This window comes from Hyaena hyaena, unplaced genomic scaffold (assembly GCF_003009895.1).
Source record: "Hyaena hyaena isolate Hyena2069 unplaced genomic scaffold, ASM300989v1 scaffold_300, whole genome shotgun sequence".
In the NCBI taxonomy this organism is placed as follows: domain Eukaryota; kingdom Metazoa; phylum Chordata; class Mammalia; order Carnivora; family Hyaenidae; genus Hyaena; species Hyaena hyaena.
The window spans coordinates 942,783-967,485 of NW_024080933.1; the positions used below are offsets into that span (position 1 = coordinate 942,783).

The following is a 24,703-nucleotide window of genomic DNA, read 5'->3' on the forward strand; positions in this document are numbered from 1 at the left end:
AGGATGAAATTATATGCTTTCCATTATCAGGTAACTAAAACTAGATTTAAAAATGGAAAGTATATCTTGCCTTAAGGAATCATGTTCTGCCTTAAGTGACCAAAAAGCCAAAAGCCAGATTTGTTGGTCTCTGATGCGTAGTCCATTCGCTCCAGTACTTGACACCATCCACAACTCCTGTTTCCTTTATGACAGTGGTTCTCTCTGGGGCATTTTTGGACCCCACGGGACATTTGGCAAGTGTCTGAAGACTTCTTTGGTTGCCACAGAGGAGGTGCAACTGGCATTTCCCAGAGAGAGGCTGAGATGCAGTTAAACAAAAGGACAGCCCCTACATTGAAGAATGATCCTGTCCAAAAGGTCCATGGTGCTGCTCTTGGAGAAATGCTGCTTTAGGGGGTGTCTGCTTCATCTGATCCCTAAGCACCCTTTAACCTACAAGTCAGCAGCACCCTGCCCCTTGAGAAGAATGTAGGACACACATTTGAAAGTGAATATGCATATTCACTCATCAGGCGCAGAGATATATTTGGTGTGTATACATTCTGAAGTTACATACAAATGCTTCTTAAATAGCATCCTTTACCAAAGAGACTCACAGATAGGCACTGGCTTCCATAACTGAAAGTCAGCCACTCTGTGCATTTGTGATTAAGCTTTGTTTCCACCTCCGACCGCCTACTTGAACATCCCACACCAGCAGAACTAAAGATTCCCTGCAGAGAACAAGTCCTAACTAAGAGTATGGTGTCTCTCAATTAACAAATGAAGAAACACTTTCCACAGTGCCTTTGGAAAGACCAGAATTTTGCCCCTTAGATGCAATGTGCTTTTGTAAGTTGTGTAACATCACCAGTTATTTTCCAAATAAGTTATGAGACAGAAAAATGGTTGCCAGATTGTTGTCCCATGAATTTTGTCAATAGGACTGTTATGAAAAAGTGTGAGAATTTAAAATTGCTTAAAGTTAAAAGAAAACTGGGAACAACTCCTTTCTGAACACCAAAATAGTACCCGTCTTATGACTGAAGATAGCAGGTCTCTTAAGCTGTTGTAAAGTTTGGTCTAAAAAATAAGTAGAATTATTTTAGTTTTCTCACAGCTGCCTATATCTTTCTTAAAAAGTGACCTCAGGTTTCAATTTCTTTACCTAGTGACCTCCCTCCTCCCCACTCCCCAATTCTATACATTTAGATAACCTGCATCAATTCCAATCGACTAGTTTTCCAGTGTTTCAAAGAGACAATCAAGATATATTGGCAATAAGTTAATTAAATAACACCCCCTCCATTTTTTTGTGGTATACGATAATCCTTCACTCCGATAATGTTTTAATCAAGATACACCACACATTGCCAGGGAGGTTAATCTTATTAAGCAATTACTGAGTAAGTATCCAGCAGAAGCAAATTAAAATGTAAGCAAAACAAGGGTATGTGAGTTCCATCTAAGATGGCACATCAATAGAGATTTCATTACTTGGTCTTTAGGAGTGTTTACATTGCTCAGATTTGGAAAGGAGTCTAATAGACAGGGCAGCCTACACACTCTGATATGTTAGTGGAAACAAAGCACTTGATTAATTAGTTAGGAGAGTATGTTCTTTGGGCTTTGTCTTCCCTTTTCCATTTGTTGTTGTTCATGGTTTATTTTTTCTCCATTCGCTCTTTCAATTAAACCTTAACGTGGTTGGTTTGGTTGTTGGGTTTCACATCAAGAAAAGGGAGCCCACAGACTGCCAGAATCACTCACCATCTCAAGTGTATTTCTATGTTAAAAGGAATGAACTCATACATCTTCATTACAAGAGCACAGAGCACTTTTTCTATAGATCTAGGATTAGATAAGCCTTGAGAACGAAGATTCAATACAGTGTTCTGACCTGGTCAGATAACATAAGGGAATCCAGTTTGATTGGCTAGGCCCAGAGGCAAAGAATACAAGAGCTTTTAAAGGGCACATCACACGTAGCCAATTTGTGCACTGATCTTAAGAAAGAATAAACTCCCAAGTAGAATTTCATGGATCATTCTCAACACCTATCACTCATTTTAAATTCAAGGTGTCCTCTATATCAGTGGTCAGCAAACAACATCTCATGAACCAAATCAGGCCAGCCACGTGTTTTTGCAAATAAAGTTTTATTGAAGCACAGCCATATGCATTCATGCCTATGGTTACTTTTGCACTACAACAATGGAACTGAGTAGATGCAAAAGAGATTAGATGGCCCACTAAAGCCTAAAATATTTGTTATCTGACCCATTATGGAAGTTTGCCCACTACTCTCTATCATTTGCAAACCCATGTCTTCTTTCATTAGACTGGTTTGCAACTATAAATTATAGGAGACGAGGCAGAAGAGAACAAACTGCCAATAGATCAGCCTCTCCTTCTTGACCAAGTGTTGGGCATATTTTGGGTAACATCGCATTGACAGATCCTCTGTAATATATGACTCTAGAGTGGGTCCAGCTGGCTACAACTACCAGCTCCATCACTTAGCTGCTTGAACATAAGCAGGTCATTTGTCCTCCCTTAGCCATCGATTCCTCATCTGTAAAATGGCCCCCCTCGCGCCATTGGCATCCAGTATAAAGGAGACAGTGCTTGAAAAACAGTGTGTAGCATCAGGTACTTAATAAGAGATCCAGGAATATTAGTTGTCACTGACATCATCATGCCATCTCTCAGTTACTTCATTTAACAAGCATCCATGGACTGTCACTTCTTACAAGGTGCTGTAGTTTCCAAAGGTGAAGGCTGCCTTCAGAATGTCAAGATAGACAGTTGTTCTGCTTCATCTTTTCCCTTTACCTTCTAAGAATTAGAACAAACCCAGATGTAAAGACTTCTTCCCAAACATTTGCTTGATGAGGTCAGTGGGAAGCAAGACTTCCTATTCAAAAGGGCCAATGTTCAAAACAAGCTGGCCCGCTCCCCACAGCATTATTTGTCTCACTGCAGCTTGAGTTCCATCACTGCCAGCCTGTCTGTTTTAAGCCCCACCATTCTCGGTTTATAACTCAGCTGTAAACATTTATTTGTGCCTGGAGCACATTTCTTTCCTACCCTTTGAAAAAAAAAATCAGAATTTCCAGATGGTATGCAAGTTGGAAAAAAATGGCAAAGACTGTTATTCTGTTTAGAAACATGTTTTTCTACACTTGCCCTTTCAGCAAAAACTTCATAATGATTTTTACTAGTTGGCTTAATGCATGGTACTAGGAGCCAGATTAGCAGGGAGGTTGGTAATTCTTCCTCTGGCTCTTGTCAGCCTCTCAATGAACACAGCCCAGGGTTTCAAAATGATCACTTCTCTACATGGGGCTTTTTCGAAGTCAGTAAAGTTCCCAGAAGGGCAAGGGATGGTTATGTTTGAGCCAACCATTATAATACTGCACATCTACTGGCAAATATACCAATAGCTTACGTACCAATGCAAAAACTCTCATTCTGGAGGCCATCTTATTCTCCCTTTGTTACATATGAGTACTGCTTATGCACTTCATATTAGTGATTTTAGCTTCTGATTCCTACTCACAACCCCATTCTAAGTTGTATAATTTCTGTTGTACATGACATCGTTATGGCTTGAGATGGGTATTAATAGCAAGATAATCTACCTCCCTCCCTAGTGCATTTATTCTCACTTGTGTTGGCACATTTCTCTTTCAGAGTTGACTTGTACATCCGGAGGGTGGTCTCTGCCACCTGTTTCAGTACACAGCTCTTTGTATGTGTTATACTTAGCCCAACATCTGAAAAGCAGTCAGCAGAGTGGTTAGAAATGTGGGTTCTGGAAGCAGTTGTACATGACATTCGATCCCAGCTCCACCATGTAAGAGCTGTGTGACCTTAAGCAAGTCACTGTATTTTCATGATCCTCTAATCTAAAAACCAGAAAAAATCACAAAGCATATCAGGTGATTACATGGCCAACAATAACCACTCAGTGAATTTTAGCTGCTATAAATAACACTAATAAACTGAACTACATATTAATGCAGAATCATGTTCACCTGAATGGTCAGATATATAAATGTCTGTTAATACCTCTAGTGGCAAAGAGTTGGCCATTTTTATCTAAGGTGACAAATTGGAGTTTCAAAAGATGTAAAGGTCACATGTAGTCCCAAGCGCTAAAGGATTTTATAAAAATCATTATTGCTGTGTGATGTTGTGAATACATCATGGGAACAGTGAATGCTCAGGATAGAAATCTATTTCTGAAGAATAGCCAGCCAGCAGCAGGGAGATGGGCTGCCGATGATGCAGACGAGCTGTAGTGTAAGACAGTGAGTCTAATGTCCTTAGGAGAATCTCTTTGCCTATCTCTTGGTTAAACAGAATCCTCAGATGGTTGTCCTGATTCCCAAATAAATGAAAACGAGGTGTAATGACTGAAGCAATAATCTGAATTCAACTTTATTTGCAATAGATAAAAATATGTGAGGCAGAATAATCTGTAAGGCAGATTTATGCTGAGGTGCCTCCAGAGTTCGGTTAAGTTTAGGAAGTATTAATATGAGGCTTCATTTCCCGGGTATGACTAGAAGTCCATTCCCGTTATCACTTGTTTGGGGAATAGTCTCGCTGTTTCCATAAATGAATTATGGCAACATTTTCTGAAATGATTAGCTCCTAATGTGGCTATGGAAGGCTGCCGTTTTGCTCGACATCAGTCTTATTTAACTGGTTGGAATTTTAGGTACATGTTTCTGAAATAGGCAATAGCTTCACATTTACATGAGCACTCTTCCGTGGAGTTATAGAGGTGGACTATAGTATAAAATTGGTCATTAGAGTGTTGCCTCAAAAATCCTAGAAATTTCATCTTTGAGCTGGAGATGAATCAGCCAGAACCATCATGAAGCATCTGCTTCTTATGGCAAAATAATCATCATTTCCACTTTTTGTCTCAAAATAGGGAGGAAAGTTTGACATAGAAGCCACAGCTCAGGGAAATGTAGCCAGGAGTCAGTGCTCCTTGCCAGGACATGATGCTTAGTCACTACCCAGAACCCAAGGATGGTGGCCTGTCTTTCACTGAATGATTGTGGGATGGCTGTTTAAATCTTCTTCTGATGCCACCAATTCAAGCCCATGCTTAGTCCATGGGACCTTGCCCTGCTGCCTGGATGAGGGATTCTGGAAGTATGACATACATCCCAACTTTTGATGTTGACCAAAAATTACCTAGCACTATAGTAGATGCTTGACAAATATTTGTTGCATCAAGTATGAACGAATGATCTATACAACATTAACACTCATTAGTCATTATTAAATAATATCTGGTAGTTTTTGGATAAGGTAGGCTCCACAGAGTTGTCTGTATGAAAAGTAGCTAGAGTGTACATCAACATGGGCAACTTGGAGCTCATGAACTTGTGACTTTGCTTTCTCTGTTTTTAGCACCTCCATTGACATGACAGGTTCCTCCCTATCTATAGACATATTGATCACTCAGTGAGTATTGATTTCAGCTGCTCTAGACTGCTCTAAAATGACTTCCTGCTTCATTGAGTCCTACCCTATCCCTTGGACCTTTAACTCATTGTTACCTATACTAGTTCATTGTGCCTACACTGGGAAGCCTGTATTTTAATTAGACCATCACAAATCTATACTCCAAATCTGGGATAAATAGTTATGGCTGTGTTTAGGTAGCACAACACCTGGGTAGAAAGATGTAGCAGTGCCACAGATTGGGTACTGAATATGTTACCCTAATTAATCCTCAGAAACCACCCCATTAGACAGATGAGTAGACAAACCCAGAGGTGGGGGGTGGTTAGCCCAAAGGCACACTGGTAGTTGTCAGAGCTGCAATTCAAACCCAGGGCTGACAGCTCCACTGTGCAGCATGCCTACTGAGGTCTCAGATCTTCTCCATAAGGATAGAAACTATGATTACTTTGTTTCCTTGTTGCCTGTCTTTCATTGGCAACCTGTTAGGAATTAGCCATGTTTGGGGTCCTTGGACACTAGCAGAGCCAGGGGGAGCCCAAATTTAGATCCTCCCTGGTGAGATTGGGAGCCTGGCTCAGGGTGCTAGCCTCCTTGACCTTCAGGAGTGGCAGGGATCTTCACTCCTAGATACCAGCCCAGGAACTTGACCTCCAGGAACAGCGTACTGAGAAGATTCTCCACAGTGGCTCCAGCAGTTTACAAATGCCACCTTTCCCTTTTATGTCTTTCTTCGAGGCAGTGTTTGTGTAACATTTTCTTCCTTTTTTATTGTTTTTAAAATTACAGAAGTTTTGCACACTCAATTTAAAGATGTTTTTAAGTATGTAGAAAAAGCTTTCTTTTCATTGGCTATACAGAATGTTGTGTAAGAGCTGGCAAATTTGAACCCGATTTATAAGTTAGAAATACATTGCATCAATGTTAATTTACTGTTTTTGATAACTGTATAATGGCTCGGAAAAAGAATGTCTTGTTTTTAGGAAAGATACATAGAATACAGAGGTAAAAGGAATAATCTATAACTTAAAAGAATGTCTTGTTTTTAGGAAAGATACATAGAATACAGAGGTAAAAGGAACAATCTGTAACTTAGTCTCCGTTCTTCAGGAAAAAAAAGAGAAAACAAAAAAATCATGGAACAAATGTGTATTCAATTTATGGAATCTGGGTGAATGATATGCAGGAATTCTTTATACTGTTTTTTAAAACATTTCTGCAAATCTGAAATTATTTCAAAATGCAGATTTTTCATATAAAATTATGTATTTATTTACAGTAGTGAAAACTCCACTGCTTGCAAAAGCAGAATTCAGGTGCATTATCTGCAGAATTTAGTTTGAAAGTAGTCACTAGCTTTTAAGAATAATGGTAACTTACGTTAAATGAATTGAATTTGTTAAAAATGAAATCACTTCCTGATAACCTCTCCTCCCTCCTACAGATCACACACACACACACACACACACACACACACACACACACACACACACACCCTTTGTAGCATATACCCAGAGGTATGACTCATACCCCAAACCCCTGGCTCACTCTGTTAGAACACAGTAGACTCCAGTGTAATGTCCCATAAGATACTGTGAGTCCAGACCTCTCTCATGTAGATAAGGACACTGAGATTTGCAAACTAGACCTGTCTCAAACTAGTCAGCTGCTTAGTAATAAGAAGGGAGTTCAGACAAATAGTTCATTTACACACCTGCTCCTTTCCACAAAAGGTCCAAGGTTATTAAGTATCAGGATTAAGACCCTTGGCTTTTGGATGTTAATGTAACAACCTTTTCATTATACTCCAGTTCCCCCAGTTTGCTTATTTATCTATAAGGTTTTATACACATGATAAATTAAGAGCTTATTTATGATTCTTGAAAAGGATCCCCAAGGAATTCTCCTTTAAATAGTAAATTTCCCCATGAAGCTTTCAAGCTTTTGGTTTTACTTAGAGGGGGAAAAAGTCAGTTTACATGCACCCTTTCAACGTAAATCTTCCTTAAAGCACTAATTTTTACATAGTAGTCACCGGGGTTATGTTAAAATAACCCATCAGCTGCGCAGGTAAAACTTGATTCAGTTCAGCAAGCATTTATAAATTATCCATGTTTGCCAGGTACAAACCATAGAGACCTCGAAGATGCATTTGCACCTCTACCTGACCTCAGGGAGTATAGTATCTAGTATGAGAGACTAAAGAAGGCAAGCAAAATCAATTATAGGACCTAACAACAGGTGCTGGACCCTGCAGTAGACTTAAGTGTAAACACTATGAACACTCAGAAAGAGTCTACTTATCTGATGGTAGGAGTGAAGGCCAGGTGCAAAGGAAAAGAGAGCATCAGTGGGAAGGTGCATCTGATCTGGACCTTAATTTCAGGGCTACTCAATAAAGCAGGTTTATCAATAAAATAAGCTAATTGATAAAGTAACCATACCAGCCATGGAAAGTTCCACCGAAAATCAGCAGTGGGAACAGATCTTGACTACCAATTTTACACTTGTTCCCATAACTAAGTCTATTCCAGAAGAATTAGACACTGTGTTTTTATTGGTAGGTATACAAATACATAAACATAGCTATATACATATACATATGCACAAACATACATGTCACATATCTGTGCAATTTTTTTTCTTATAGAAAATCCTTTACTTTAGGGGTGCCTGAGGGGCTCAGTTGGTTAACTGTCTGACTCTTGATTTTGGCTCAGGTCATGATCTTACTGTTCTGAGCTCGAGGCCCACAACAGGCTCTGGGATGACCTCTTTAGGATTCTCTCTCCCTCTCTCTCTGCCCCTCCCTTTGCTCACATGCACATGCATTCTCTCTCTCAAAATAAATAATTTTTTAAAAATAGAAAATCCTTTACTCTAAAAAGAAAGTCAGGTGCTTTCCCATATAGTTCCTCATTTTTTTATTTAATTAAATGAAGATAAGTAGCATTTATGTTGCTATTATTATGTGCCAGGCTCTGTACAAAGCCCTTTGTATACTTCCGTTTGTTACTCCCACCCTATGAGATAGTTACTCTTATCATTCCCATATTATATTAAAGTAGAAAGGAGACCTAGAGAGGTTAAGCAAATTGCTGGAGGTCCACAGCAAGGAAGAACCAGAGACATAATTTAAACACACTGTGTCTGGCTGCAAAACCTGTACTTCGCCACCCACATGCACTTCCTCCTTTAGCCAATGGGACATAAAGAAGGGGAGCATATGAAACCCTAGGAGGAAGTGTGTATGCTGAAAAGGTAGCCTGTACTCACTGATGGTAGCAGCTAATATACTGAAGGTGGTGTCCTGAAGTTCGGTCTAGTAAAAGAACGGGGCTCCCTCTGCTCTACAAAGCAAACCCCTGAGGCTCTTTGTCTGAATTCCTCCAGAGCAACCGCTTTCTGGCAGCTGGCTCCCTTGTGAATCTCTTGCATCCTCATTTGGCTTGACATTATCAAAATCCGTTTAGGTTTCAACAGTAGATTAACGGGCTCGTGGGTGCTGATTTCCTGCTTCTTTTTCATATCCTGTCATTAACCCAGCAACCTCTGAAAGCCCAACAGACATGAAGGAAAACCCATCTTATTAAATTTAAAGATGAATAATTTCCTTAAAATTCTTTTTTATTTTAAATGAATTTCTTTTAACTTGTTGCCACACTGTGATTGCTCGGGTTACTTTTGGTGTCTATCAGAGGCCCATAAACTATTCTTCACATGGGTCCCCCTTCCTTACTGGGGCCTTTTTATTATATCCCTTCCCCTAAAAGGCCATAATGTGGGGGAGGGGGAGGTCTGCCAAAAGCAGCATTTTTAAGTACAAATTAGTTTTCAAATTATAATAATTAGAGCTTCTGATTAATGGATGATAACAAGTATTTCCCCCTGGATATGCCATTATTTCAGCAAAATCACAACACTCCATTTAGGCTGAGAGCCTTATTGATAATAATAGTAATGATAGCTAATTTTTATTTAGGACTTATGTTGTACCTAAAAATACATTAAGAGCCTTGCATGGATTAATCCATTAAATCCTCATAACAACGCTATGAAACAAATAATGGTATCCCAACTATTCAGATGTGGGAACTAAGGCATAGAGAGTTGATATACTTAGCAAGTATCAAAGGTAGGATTTGAACCAGGGCAGTCTCAGCCCAGAGTCTCTGTTCTTCCTTACTATGCAGTATTCCTCCACCTACAGAGAAGTATTCCATGTCTATTATCCACATAAACATGTTTGAGGAATAAACCATCTAGTCCCATCTAAAGGTTTGACCCACTCAGGACTTTTAGTTGTTTCTTTCTTTAATGATATTGTGTGAGGAAAGCTTCTAAAACTAGATGAAACCAGATGAAAACTAGAAACCCATTCCCTAGTTTTATTTTTCTAGAAGTCAAGGGTTTCTTCTTAAAATCCAAACCAGTGTTTCTCTTGTTTTATTGTAAGCCCTTGCTGACTTTTTATTTGATCCACTATTGAGCTAAATAAAAACGAATCATTCCCTCTCTTGTTTTTAAGAAGAAAAAAAAAAAGGAAAAAAAAAAACCTTTATACCCTCAGGTCATTCTGTGGTTTTCTTTTGTAATTTAGATATGGAAAACCATTAGAGATCGAAAAATTTCACCTCTCCATTTTTGATGGAGAAAGTGGCTCCAAGGTCAGTTATGAGCCTTGTCTTAATGCAAGGGCCAGAATAGTAACAGACCAGGTCTGCTAAGTCAGACAGCTTTACTAACCCTTTGTGCCAGCCTTCAGTAATCCCATAACCTCTCCTGACTGTCCAAACCTTTTACACTGGATTGTTGCCAAATATAGATAAATATTTTCACAACAGCATATCCGTTACAGAATGCAGAAGGGAACTTAATTGCCATCCTTTGCCCATCAGGCTGAACAAGTTTTCCAATCCACAGGCCATCAAAGTAATGGATTGAAAAGTGAAAAGACCCCCAGAACTTCTTTCAGAAGTCCCATTTAAACAAATCACAAATGACCATGAGAAAACTGAGTTCCAACTAGGTAGTATTCCCATTTAAGGGATCAGGAAAATGAGACTACAAGAGATTAACTGTTTTCCTTGTGTGACTGCTAGTAACTCCCAGATTTTCCTGAATTCTGTGTTTGCAAATTAAACCACGCTTGGAAGTGTAGAAGGTACTGGCTGGTTCATTGTTATTAAGAAATCCTCTCTAAAAATAGGTATTTCTGAACTCCTTTTATTAAAGTTTTGAGGGAAGCTCAATGTGGGCAACCAATATTTTCTATATTAGCGATTTCAAATGCAACAGAGATACTTTGATGTTGCCATGAGAGAGATGATTTCCACACTGTGCTTAGATCCCTTCTGCTAACTCAAGGAAGGAGTCACCCCCAATAGTAGGTCAGTCTGAGATCAAGTCCTTATTTTCTATAGTCATTTACTTTGGACTGATTTTTGTTCACTGTTGCTTCCTTTAATTTATGAAAATGCTAGGGAGTATATTGGACTTGTTTCTGTCTGGAAAGAATAATTAAAGGCTACAAGAATTAGATTTGGTGCCAAATTAATATCACTCTCTTCTCCCCTGCTGATAATTTTACACCCCAGTCAAATTCAAGGTTGTTGGAAGCTTTACATGTGCTTCCCAGACTCCAGCTCTTATACTGTATTTAATCAGTTAAGGGCAATCAAAGAAATCTAAAAAGCACGGTGTCAGTACTTCACATGCTCTGAGTTATGAGTTTATACTTAAAGACAAATCTGCCATGAGTTTAATCTTAATTTTTTTAAAAATCTTGACATGCAATTAAACAGAAGTGTAGAACCAACAAATGTGTACAGATGTCACTGAGTTGATGTCAATTCCTGTTTTCCAGTGCCCTGGTCATTGAAAAACAGCAGCATAGACAGTGGTGAAGCAGAAGTTGGTCGACGGGTGACCCAAGAAGTTCCACCAGGCGTGTTTTGGAGATCACAGATTCACATCAGTCAACCCCAGTTCTTAAAGTTCAACATATCCCTTGGGAAGGATGCTCTCTTCGGTGTTTACATAAGAAGGGGACTTCCACCATCTCATGCCCAGGTATGACCATACTTGTTGTATCTATGAGTTTTAAAAAATTACCACTCCCTACTGACTAGGATGACTATAAATAGAAGTTGGACAATAACAAGTGTTGGTAAGGATATGGAGAAATTGGAACATTGGTATGTTGCTGGTGGGAATGTAAAATGGCCCTGCTCCTGTGGAAAACAGTTTGACAGTTCTTCAAAAAGTTAAACATAGAGTCACCATTTGACCCAGTAATTCTACTTCTAGGTATATACACAGAGAATTGAAAAGGTTATTTCTCATAAAAACATATGTGAACATTCAGAGCTATGATTCATAATAGGCAAAAGGTGGGAACAACCCAAATGCCCATAAGCTGATGAATAGATAAACAAAATGTCATATATGCAGACAATGAAATATTATGCAACTGTATCAAAGAATGAAGTGTTGTTATACACTACAACATGGATGAATCTGGAAAGTATGGTACCAGGTGAAAGAAGCCAGATACAAAAGGCCATATATTGTATGAGTCCATTTATATTGTACAGAATAGGCAAACCCATAGAGATGGAAAGGAGATTAGTGATTGCCAGGGGTAAGAGAAGAGGGAATTGTTACTGACTGCTGGTAAGTCTGATAGGTTTCTTTAAGGGATGATGTAAGTGCTCAGGAATTAGATAGTGGTGAAAGTTGCACAACATAGTGAATACATTCAAAAACTACTACAATGTAGGGGCACCTGGGTGGCTCAGTTGGTTACACGTCTGACTTCAGCTTACATCATAATCTCATTGTTCATGAGTTCAAACCCTGCATCAGGCTCTGTGCTAAAGCTTAGAGCCTGGATCCTGCTTTATACTCTATGTCTCCCGCTCTCTTTTCCCCTTCTCTGCTTGCTCTCTCTCTCTCTCAAAAAATAAACAAAAAACAATTAAAAATTCTTTTAAACTACTAGAATATAAAATGGCATAATTTATGTTGTTTGAATGCCACTCTCCCCCACCAAAAAAAGATAACATTCTACCTGAAGAAGTCAGCTTTGCTAGCTCTGGGAGCTAATCCTGGGGCACTTTTCAGGGGTTCTAGTTATCGGATTAGTTTGTTAAAATATCACTAGGAGACATCCCAGTATATTTAAAAAGATTTGTGTAACATTAACCAAATTCAGCCATTTCTCCGTGATTTCTGTTCTTCTGTTCCACCCTCTCTTGAGTTCCTTGGGACATCCTTGGCACTGTGAAAGTCAGATTATTCCCAGTGTTAGGAATGAAGAGACTGGATTAGTGTATGGATTTCATAGTTTCTCCTCTCACCGCTCCTTTAATTTGTCCTGGCAGAGATTTTATTATATACACACCATTGGGGATAAATTAACACCCACGTAGCTTGGTTTTCTTTTCCAATAAGAATTGCATATCCTGAGAAAAACCAAGTAGGGCTTTCCTGCCTCATTTGCTTTCAAATCCAGCAAGTACATAAAGAAGTACATTAGGAAAATACCCCAGTGGAAGGAAAACTTCCTTAACTACCCATTATATGCAGTCAAAGATGACTTTAAAATGTGTTGGAAAGGTATTCATCTAGAAAATTGAATTGAAAGAATTGTGAGCTCTAAACCCATTGGCAAATGCAAAGGAGTCAGGCCACCATTTCCTTGGCTTTGGCTCCTGGCAGACATCGCTAATCGAGAGCTTGCACTTTGTCCTCAGTAAGCTCAGTGCACAAATACCTCCCACAGAATCCTCAAGGCAGCCACTACCAACTGACCAGTGTTGGCCCTTACAGTGAAACTTATTTGCAGCCCCATCATTACAACCTGAACGTATCACAGAGTCAATAGAAGGGCCTAGAGGAGGGCTATGGGGGCTTCTTGTTTTCTGTTTGTTTTGTTTTAGCGTACACAGACCATGCTATAGAGACCGATATGTAAAGTAGTAATCAGTAAATCATCCATCCAAAAAAATATTTATTGGTTGAGGCACAGATTATTCAGGGATGAGTTAACATAGCCCCGACCAAGCAGACCTCCCTATACAAAAATTGCATCTGCTCTTCAAAGAGATTCTCAAGAGAAAGAGAGGAAGTGGGCTGGGAGGAATCCCTGTGGCATTTCTGTAACTTCTGGCCAGGCAGCTGGGTGCTGCTCTGGGAAGTTAAGTAAATTGTGAGGTGGTCTCCTTGACCTTCAGGCTCCACTGATTCTACTACAGCACCACTTGCAGTGGTGAAATCTGCTTAGTGGCCCTTTTCGAGTAAATATGAACATGCCTGTGGGCACAGCTGAGAATAACTTTCCTCTCAGCCAGTTGGAGGCAAGGCGCTTTGCTGGAGAAAAATACTTCTTCTCAACACTGTTCCAAAGCACTGTTATCCCCCTTCCCTTGCATGCTCTGAACAACTAGTATCATGGAAAAGCAAATGATCATGGCAAGTCAAGTAGGTAACTCTCTGTAACTGAGTGATAGTGGACAGCAGGCAGAAACATACTCTACCCAGTTTCCCTGCTGTTCTGACATTCAGGACTCAAACCCTCAATGACAATGTCCTTTCTTCTTTTGTGGCTACACCACACTGTCCATCTCCTGCCAGGCTAGTGATTGTTCTAGCGGTCATCCTCTCAAAATAGCTCCACTCCAGGGACAGCCTCATCACACTTCAAGGGAAGGGAAATGAATAGGCATGGGCTGATGTATGCTGAGGGTTTCAGTCCAGCTGCCAATTTGGGAGTTTAGCGTGTGTTACAGGGTCAAGTAAGCGAGACACAGTGCAGATGCTTAAAAATGCACAAGACAGGTACAATATAGGGGCACTTCTTAAAAAAAAAAAAAAAAGAAGAGAAGAGAAGAAAACGACTCCCTACACATTCTCACATTCAGTCACTGTCATTACATGCATTCATGTCCATTTGATGAGCTACATTTCCTCGAGGAGACGGTGCTTAGCTCCTTGCGGGGATAGGTGACTAACTCACATCTCAAACCATTATAGAATTTCTCATTTCTATTGGCATATCCTATCAAGGAACATAAGTTCTATGGGGATTGGCAGTCTAGCCAAGGTGACTCATTTGAGCTGGAAAGAGAGAAAGAGAAAGAGATGGGGAGGGGGAGGATGACTATGAAATTCTATTGGCTGTGTTGCATGAAATAGCTATGCTTAAATTTTATTGAGTATCATGCTTTGACCAAGAGCCTACATGGTTTAGTATCCTTGTCCAAGGATATTAAATACAGAAGAGAATCCTTTCTTACCTGCTTAAATTTCTCAAGAATCAGAGTGTGTCCCAGTTGACTTTTTGAAAGTGGCTTTTTACAGCAATACAGAGGCAACATGGCATAGGGGAGAAAGTCCTGGAATTGGAGAACTCAGAAGGAGAGCCTTGCTACATATTAACCAGGAGACCTAAGCCTTGTCCCCTAACCTCTTTTAGCCTCCATTTCTTTGCCTATCTACATTACCTACCTCACAACATTGTTGTAATTACACTACCACCACAAAGATAGAATGGGAAAACATGCTGTAAACTAAAGCACAATATAAAAAAATATCATATACAAGTGTTTCATGGTACTAAGAAAATCCACGTGGCCCTAGCAAACACTGTATATAGATGAGCAATTATGCAAATACAGCTTTTTAAAATTAATTTCTAGTGTTTTTCCCTTCTTGTGGAAGAACAAACTGTGTTTTCATGGCAGAAAAATATTTCAAAACATACAACAAAAGGAAGCAGAAACACCCATCATTTGAAGCAGTCCCCTTTTGATAAATGTTTACATATGTTTTTGCTATAATAAAATCTCTCAATTGTCGGGTGGGGAGGCAACCTAAGAATCTAAACAACTTAACATAATAGAAGCTGGCTTTTGTTTACCAGGGGTGATTTCACCCCCAACCCAGATTCATTCAGCAATGTCTGGGGATATTTGTGGTTGTCACATTGGGTCAAAGCTGCTACTAATAGCTAGTGGGTCAAGTCTAGGGATGCTGTCAAACATCCCTGTCAAACAGGACAGCCTCCACAACAAAGAATTATCCCTCCCAGGATGTCCATAGTGCTGAAGTTGGGAAACCTTACTTCACACATTCACATGGATGAAAGAAGACTTGGTGCCATGTCAGCTGCATTCAGGGACACAGACCTATGGAACCTCCTGTATCCTGGATTTACTAGTTCCTATAGCAGAGGAAGGAGTAGGTAGTGAATGGTGGACCAACCCCTGAATATTTCTGCTTGGATACTCCCTTTGTCTTACAGACCAAAGCGAGTCCTAGCCTAACTTCGTTGGATCAGGAAGTACAATCTGGTGTTGACCTTGAGAACTGGAGCACCAGATAAATCAATGAAAAGCCCTACAGACTTAGAACAAAATGTGGGGATACCTGTCCTTGTGGCTAGTGTTTGTATACACCTTTAATTCTTTCCCTGAAAGCAAACCCTCACAGACTTAATATGGATTGCCAAATTGTCCTTCTGAAAGTTTGCACCAGTTCCGTCTATATATTTTTACCTACCAGCAGCTGTGTGCCCATTTTATTTACCTGAACCCTTCAATAAACTGAGTGTTATCATTGTTTAATCTTTATCCATTTGAAAGGTAACTATTATATTGTCTTTTAAATGCAGAATTTTGACACCTGTCCATTGCATTTTTTAAGACCAAGACAAAAAAAAGAACAAAACAAAGTCAATATAAGCCATTCTCAACCAACCAATTTTCATTCTTACGGGGATGGTTTGTGAGGAAGCCTAGTGCATCTTGCCAGGTATTTGAAACCCTACAAATTGTCAGATTTGCTCAACCCCTGTTCCAGAAAGGATAGCAATCAGACTTAAAGAAATAATAACAATCTGACCTGGCTACAGTGCTGGACATCAAAGGAAATTTCAAGGCTGTTGCTACAAGTCAGGGTCTTCAGTGGTTAAGGCGGTGAGGAAGTTTGCTTGACAGTTTATCACTGATTGCTACTGATATGTCAAGCCAAGTAAAATCCTTTGTGAGAACAAGTCAATAATCGGCAAATGAGGTACATGATTAACCTGAGACAACAAGATGCACTTACTGCTTGGGAGCCCTGCTGAGACTCACCTTCTCCACAGTCCTGTTTAGCAAATATTAAAAATGCCTATTTCATCACTCAGACTGATGGAGCCATGAGCCCAGTGACTTCCAGATGCAACTTAGAAGCATAGAATGGGCTTGCAACTCCGGTGGATTTCTTAGAGGGAGAGATGCGGGATTGCATGGCACTGAGATAGAAGCAGACCTTGTTAAACCCTGATGCTTTTTACCAAGATGTGTCTGTAGGATGAGAGCAAACTATCCACGAGTCACAATAAATAATAGAGATGAACTATAGGAGAGGTCACAAATTGCCCCATGATCATAGGAAATACATGCAAATATGGGAGATGGAGCATGTGTGGACCATGATAAAAATGAGCTAAGCAAACATTTCTATTTGTCTTCATCAGCAGAATTCCCCTATGTGACATTTTTTAAAGCAAATTTATATATGGTCATTAGTGATGTTAGTTCTGCCCCTTCAGGTTTATCCCTTTCCAATTCAGAGCCTTTTTTTAAATGTTTATTTATCTATTTTGAGAGAAAGCATGAGCAGGGGAGGAACAAACAGAGGGAGAAAGAGAATCCTGAGCAAACTCCATGGTTTTAGCACAGAGTCCAATGCAGGATTCCACTCCATGAATGTTGAGATCATGACCTGATGCTTAACTGACTGAGCCATCCAGGTGCCCCCAATTTAGAGCCCTTTTTTGAAAGTGAACTCTTACTTTCTTTATCTCCTTCTCTCTTGCCCATGTACGTAAATGGCACATGGTTTCTTTTTTTAATGTTTTTTTTTTTAATTTTTAGAGAGAATGCAAGCAGGGTAGGTACAGAGAGAGAGGGAGACAGAGGATCTGAAGCAGGCTCTGCACTGACAGCAGAGAACCCAGTGTGGGGCTTGTGCTCACTAACCCACTAACCATGAGACCATGACCGAGCTAAAGTCAGATGCTCAAACATCTGAGCCATGCAGGTGCCCCTACAGCATGCCATTTCATTTAGAGGGGGACTGGCTAGGTCCCTAGGACACAGGGACGCCAGGTGCTCTGAATACACTGCTTCTTTCACCCTGCTGCCATCTCTGCACCCTCTTGGTGCCAACTGACCAATCAGATAGGATCTCCCTGGACTTTGCCCTTCCTGTGGAGCTGTGAGCTTCATGCAGAGGGAATACCAGGGTTTGACTGTTGGCTTGCAAGTCATATCACATAGCGATTTAACCTCATTTTGGAGGGAGGCGTATTTTTACAGGTGTGTTTTTAGGCTCTTCCTTTCCCAAAGAATTTGAGGTATGGAGAAAGGTTCTGTGAAACCAAGAGAGACTTGGTTTCTTCCGTATTAGACTAAAAGTGGTTTTGAAAATGTCTTTCTCAAGAGATCTCTTGTGTTTATCTGGTTATGTTTATCTGGTTGTGATTATCCTAACAGGAACCAAAACTACCACTTAAATGAGTGGGTACCCTTCTGGGCAGCTACCAAGCAGAGCTAAGGAGAAACATGGAACTTGGGGAGAAAGACAGAAACTGGGAAGACAGGGATGAGTAAGAGGGGACAGGACTACATTACATATTTAGACGCGTACTCTCAGAGATGCTGTATTTCAGGAGTTTGCAAATTTTCTAGGCAAAGACCTTTGTCTTCAAGTGCGGTCTGATATAGAACCCCATGAATAAAATGGATAAAAACAATGGTTTTATTAGCATAAATATACTGTATAGTTCAAATCCATATTTACAATAATGTTAATCTCAGTATATGTATATTTGTCATATGCATAATAGAGAGAAAAACTCTCTTTATATAGCTATATAGATAGAGACACAAGGAGACAGTAACTCCTGAGGGTGTTCATCTCTAGGAGTAGGTGAAGAGAACAGGACTAAGAATTAGGTTCAAAAAGTCCTTGCTTTTATACACAATAAAATGACAAAATGTTAACATTTATTCCTTTGAGTGGTTCAAGTATGAGTATTTGTTACCATATTCTTTATACTTTTCTTAATTGTTGTAATGTCTCTCTCTTTTAAAAAAAGCACCCACGACAAGCTTGAGTCTATTTTGAGTAAAACAAGCATCAGGAGGCTATAGATGGTGACTTTAATCTTAAGATTCAATTTATTTACATACTTTGTTTTGTTTACACTGTTTTGAGAAAAATCACAATGAATATATATACACGTAGTTGCAAATCACAGCAGTATTTTCTTTAATCACTTCCCTTACCGCCTCTGAATACTCTTCAATTAAATTGATCCACAAGCTTGAAAGAGGCACCATAGGAAATCATTGTTTCAAGGCTAAATTGCTTAAGATCTCTAACAACTACTCACATCCCTTGCCTTAAATACAGAAATAGAGAGATTGCACCCTAAACTTAAAATAAGCTTTGAAACTCTCTCCGCTAAATTTATCTCTATTTCTATCTCTGTCTCTAGCTCTGTCTCTATCACTATCTCTATCTCACCTATATAGGACATTTACATGTTCATTTGAAATTGCTCTTCTGGGGGCGCCTGGGTGGCTCAGTCTGTTGAGCCTCCGACTTCGGCTCAGGTCATGATCTCAAGGTTTGTGGGTTCGAGCCCCGCGTCGGGCTCTGTGCTGACAGCTAGTTCAGAACCTAGAGCCTGTCTTCGGATTCTGTGTCTCCCTCTCTCTCTCTGACCCTCCCCTGCTCACGCTGCCTCTCTCTTTCTCTCAAAAATAAATAAAAACATTAAAAAAAAAAAAAAAGAAATTGTTCTTCTGGTTTCACCTTCTAGCACAAACTTGTATTTCTTCTTGGCCTGGCATTTGGTGGAATAGGAACCACCATTAACAGTTGCTCATACAACTGAGCAAACACACAGCACACTGGTACACATTCAAAGAAAGCCCACGTAGATCAATAAGCTTTCTAATAAATGAGAGCTAGAAAGGTTCAAGTCTATGGTCAGAGATAGTAGGAAAAGCTTTATTCCCACATCTTCACAAAAAATTAATGCTTTTCAAAATGTTCGGTGAAGCCCCATTCAGGTTAAGGAGGTTTTGTAGGGAAGCAAAAGTTGTTACAAGACAAAAATATTCATTCATCACCTGATCACTTATAAAAATGTTCTCCACTCAGAGCTCTGTCTCCATTTAATATTAGTTAAGGTAATAACAGAAAGCATTTGCTGGGGGCTCAATGTGCCAGAGACTGTTCCCCATAAATTATTTTATCCTCCCAATAACCCAATGAGGTAGGCAGTATTAGGAGCAGTCCCACTTTACAGATGAAAGAACTGAGGCAGAGTTCAGAGATATGGAGCTGGTATATCCAGTGTATAGCAGTCAGGCTTTTCTTTTTTCTCCCCTTTCGTGGGAGCAACCTGTACAATGTGCAGTGTAAACACCATCACTGATGGAATAAAACTAAAACTCATGTCCCAAACAAGAATCTCATTAGGTTCATGAGAGTGGTGCCAGAGATCTGCTCTAAATTGCAGGAGAAGCGTTGGTAAATGTGGATCTGGCTGAGGTAGCATAGCTAAATATGCCGTGGTGAGAAGTAACAAGGTGACAAAATCAGTACTTTAAGAAGATGATTATAATAACATAAAGAGGGGTCCTAGGACATTTGACCAAGACATCCAGTATGTTTACAGAAAGATCCCTTTTGGTTGTGCTACACTGGTCAAGCTAAAGTGATGCTGTATTGTTCTCGAGTATTGCATCGATCCAGAGATGCACATAATGGTCATCTTTGACATCTCTGAAACCAGGATGTGTTTTGCAATCAATGAAGCTGAGAGACAATGAAATGTTTGCCATCACATTTTTGTGTGCATTCTAACAATTAGAACATAGTTGCTAATATCACCTGAATTGCCCTAAGTCTGAGAGAAAAATAAGGTGTTCATAATAAGAGTTTCATTCTTTAAGATAAAGTCCTAATCATTTTCCCATTTGTTAGGGACATTCATTTTAAGTGCCCTTTAATTAATTCCAAATACCCTCTGATAATAGATCCTGTTGCATATATCAACTCAATGTAGGGATTTAAATATAATTTTTAAAATATGTAAATACACAAATAAAAATAAATCTTAAATATTCTGTGGTGTGCCTAATGTTGCGGTTCCCAACACAGGGCTATGGGCAGAAAAATATGGACCAGTCCAGACTTCCTGGTCTTCAATTTCAAACTCTAGTACTTCGAAGCTGTGTGACCTTGGACAAGTCACTCAGCCTCTCCATACCTCCATTACCTCATCTGTACAATGGAGAAAATAATATTACAATTCCTGGCATTGTTGTGAAATTCAAATGAGGTAATCATTATAAGGCACTTAGAATTGTGCCAGCATGTGGAAATGATAAAAGCTATTATTATCATGTTTTTCCAAAGCCTCTATAACACAAGCCCCCAAACAAACAAAACAAAGTTCAATATTTTAAAAAGATAACCTTTATTTGTGTTTTCTCATTATAAAAGCAATGCATGATGATGCTAGGAAACATAGAAAACATTAGCATTTTTGGTATATTTTTCAGACAGTTTTCTGCGCACACATAGTAACCATTTTTACAAATACAGGTTTATACCACACATACAGGTTTTACCCTAATATTTTTTGCATAAAGATAGGTAGGGGATGGGGCGCCTGGGTGGCTTAGTCGGTTAAGCGTCCGACTTTCGCTTAGGTCATGATCTCGCGGTTCGTGGGTTCGAGCCCCGCATCGGGCTCTGTGCTGACTGCCAGCTCAGAGCCTGGAGCCTGTTTCAGTCTGTGACTCCCTCTCTCTCTGACCCTCCCCTGCTCATGCTGTCTCTCTCTCTCTCCTAGAAATAAATAAAACATTAAAAAATATATATACTTAAAAAAAAATAAAGATAGGTAGGGAACATCTTCCTAAACATAAATATTCTTCCATAAACTCATTTTAAATGCTTCAAAAATAGTCCATTCTAAAGATTAAAAATTTTTAATTAATCTCCCTCTTTCACCATTATAATCCTACTACACTCAACATCTTTGCAGGTTTATGTTCATGTATTTTTTAAATAATTTCCCTATGATGAAATTTTAAGAGTGGAGTTGCTAGCACAAAGGATTTACAATACATCAAACTTTTATAACAATAATAATAGCCAGGAGAATAGTTGACATTGATTGCTTACCCTGAGCTGGCCTGACTCCTAATGGCCTTCAGAGGTAGGTGCTTTTGCTTTTGTTGGCTTAGGGATCGGAGAGTGGAGATTTAGAGAGCTGAAGTAACTTGCCCAAGGTCATGCTGCTACCTGGTAAAAGACTGAGACCATGCCCTGAGAGAAGCTGCCCAATGCCTGGGATTCTGTTCCTCTTTAGTGCTAGGGAAACCATTTTGTTAATGAACACATTTGCAATGCACTCCCTCTCTTTAGAGATAGATTTCATTTATTTTCACAACCAGCCCCCAGAAGATCCTCCTATTGATCTTGGGAGGGCGAGGACCCAAATATGACATTTTTGATAAGCCATGATGAAAGACAATTAGATGAGAATATGCAATAAATAAGAACTCAACATCAGCAAGGTACTGAGAGGTAAAACTTCCATTTTCCTGGCCTTGTGGTAGAGGTTTTGTGCATCTTGGAATAGCCTTGAGATGTTCACCAATTTCACTGAATTTGACCTCTATACTGTGGCTCACTTGGTCTACAGAGAAATACCTTCCATTCTTCTCCAGGTTTGGATCAAAAGGCAGCATGATAAGGGCATGAGCTTGTGGAAAGAAAGTATGAAATCAATTCATCCATGCATTCAACAAATGTTCATCAAAGATCTGTAGTGGAGATACGGAGATGAAATGTATTGGCCCTACATTAAGGAGATAGGGACCTAACCAGTTAAGCAACAATGGCAGCATCATGTAGGGGGAGCCATGAGGTGCAAATGTGCAGAAGAACTGATCCTCTACCACTGGCCTGCTCTGAGTTGGAGTCTTGTTTCCGCTATGTAGTAGCTGAATGTTTATGGCTGAATCTGTCTGGATTCAGTTTCATTATCCGTGAAATGAGGACTCTGCTTCATCAGGTGGTTGTAAGAATAAATGAGATAATGCCTAACAAAAAGTAAGCACCCTGCAGAGATCAATCAATCAATCAATCAATCTGACTGGTCTACAACCCTTACAGCTCACTCATAGGTAACTTAGCAACCAGCGGTCTCTACATAGAGAATGGTGAGGCCTCTGGCAGAAACCAGCAGAGAAACCACAGGCACACAAAGTGAGTTTTAGCTGGACCTCCTCAAGCTCCTAATCCAGACTGCAAAGATCAGGATCCTCCAACTCTGTTGAGTGATTTCTGTCCCCTCTCAATCACTTTGTAAATAGGTGAGGTGGTAGGGGATTGGAATCCCTGTCCTGGGGCTCAGTGCACACTCCGTGCAGCTGTGTCCTGTCCAAGCACAGCTCTCCGTGGTATGGGAGAGGTGGACGGCATGACTCCTGCCAACACTATTCTCTTGTGTGTTCCCTGAAGCTGCTGCCATAAATCATTTACAGAGTTTGTTCTTTCCCTTTGTATAATCAACTAATCAAATGTTAGCTGTGATTTTTATTAAAGAGTTGGGTACAGGAGATTCAGGAGCATAAAAATAGGCCACCAGTCGTACCTATGCTGGATTTTAGGGCTTCATGGAGGAGATGTTCAACAAGCAGAGTCTCAGAAGGCATGTTAAGCAGTTAAAGGAAAAGGAAAGAAAGGGGATCTTTTCAAGCAGAGGGCAGTGAAGATACCCCTTGTAATGGGTGCTGTGTTGAAGCTTCACATGACAACTGGCCTCATTTTAGAAGTTGTGCTTTTCTTGAGCCATCACTCATCAACAGTGACATAGCTTTTCCTCTCAGCACTGGCTCTTACAAGACCAGGAGCCATGGAGGAGAATGGCCCCTCTGGAGGTTTAGAGGCTGTGACCCTCTGTTGAGTTGTTGCATATTTACAGCCATGTACACAGCCCCAGATAGGAGTACGAGTTAAATCAAAGGAAAAAGTGGTCACACATCACGAAGCTCTGAATCACCCTTGTGAGTAGGAACACACACTCTTATGTACTGAGGGAAGGTCTTAAGAATAGGAGATTAAGACTTAGAGTTTTCAACTGTTTCTCCTTTTTCTCAAAAATTTCATATGAAAGGGCTAACAGTCTCCCAGGGAGAGCCTGCCTTCAAATAGAGCCATCATTTTTGCCAAAGGTAGGCCATAATATTGGATTCCACACACATTAACTGAGTACCTACCCAGTACGTGCCATGTGTCAAGGGCTGTAGCAGTGGACAAGGAAGAGCTGGACCTGCCCTTGTGTGGTTAGTGGGCCCTGGCATTAAGATCTCTACAAGAATTCACATGAAGAGTTACCCACCAGGGAGAGTATTATCCCTGCCTTGGCCTGACATCATTGTTTAAGGTTTCCCCCTGTTTCCCATGGGAATCCCACTCTGAAACAGCTACAGGAAAAGGCTGGCTGAGATGTTCACCATAGGGGTTGTGAGAGTGCTAATTCACCCTTTAATAGTGGTAACAAATCCATTTTTATTCATTTTTCATCCCCCCCCATATCACCCCACCGATACCAGAGACATTCAAAACATGTCTTTGATTTGCTTTGAAACTTGAAAACGACAATTTTAGGCTTGATACGTGGTGTGGGGAAATTGACAGAACCCATAATCTGTTTATCTTCAACCAGCAAACCAGCAAAGCCACTGCCAAGCCCAAAGGGCACTCCTGAAAACCAGGCATGATGAACACACCATGAAAAAAGCTCTCTTCTATTACAAAGAAGGCTCTGGTCTCATCTTTTACAACCATTTGTCAGAGAATTCAGTCTCTGCAAATCTTCCACTGCCCACCCATCACTGCTAAAAGGAAAATCTGAAGTTGTTCTGGAATGTTAGCCCTGTGAGGTTGCCCGTTGGGTCTGCAGTGCTCACAGCAATGCCTGTCCATAGTAGGGGCTCAGTAAATATCTGACTAACCAGCCATCTCCTCCTCACTCCCTCACCCCACCACCCTAGTCCTCTTGCTCTCCCCTAGTCATGCCAAACTCATTGTCTTAAAGCATTTGCATTGGCCATTCCCTCTCTCTGGAATGTCCCTCCCCCAGGTA

At 40.1% G+C, this 24,703-nt stretch overlaps 1 protein-coding gene across 1 annotated transcript in view; it reads left to right on the top strand.

Moving 5' to 3' along the window:
• The window catches only part of TENM2 (teneurin transmembrane protein 2), a 1,153,031-nt gene that overhangs the window by 926,665 nt on the left and 201,663 nt on the right, over positions 1-24,703 (top strand). Inside the window, 1 exon segment of the mRNA XM_039247655.1 lies at positions 11,339-11,544. Within this exon segment, the coding sequence (XP_039103586.1) occupies positions 11,339-11,544 (206 nt within the window).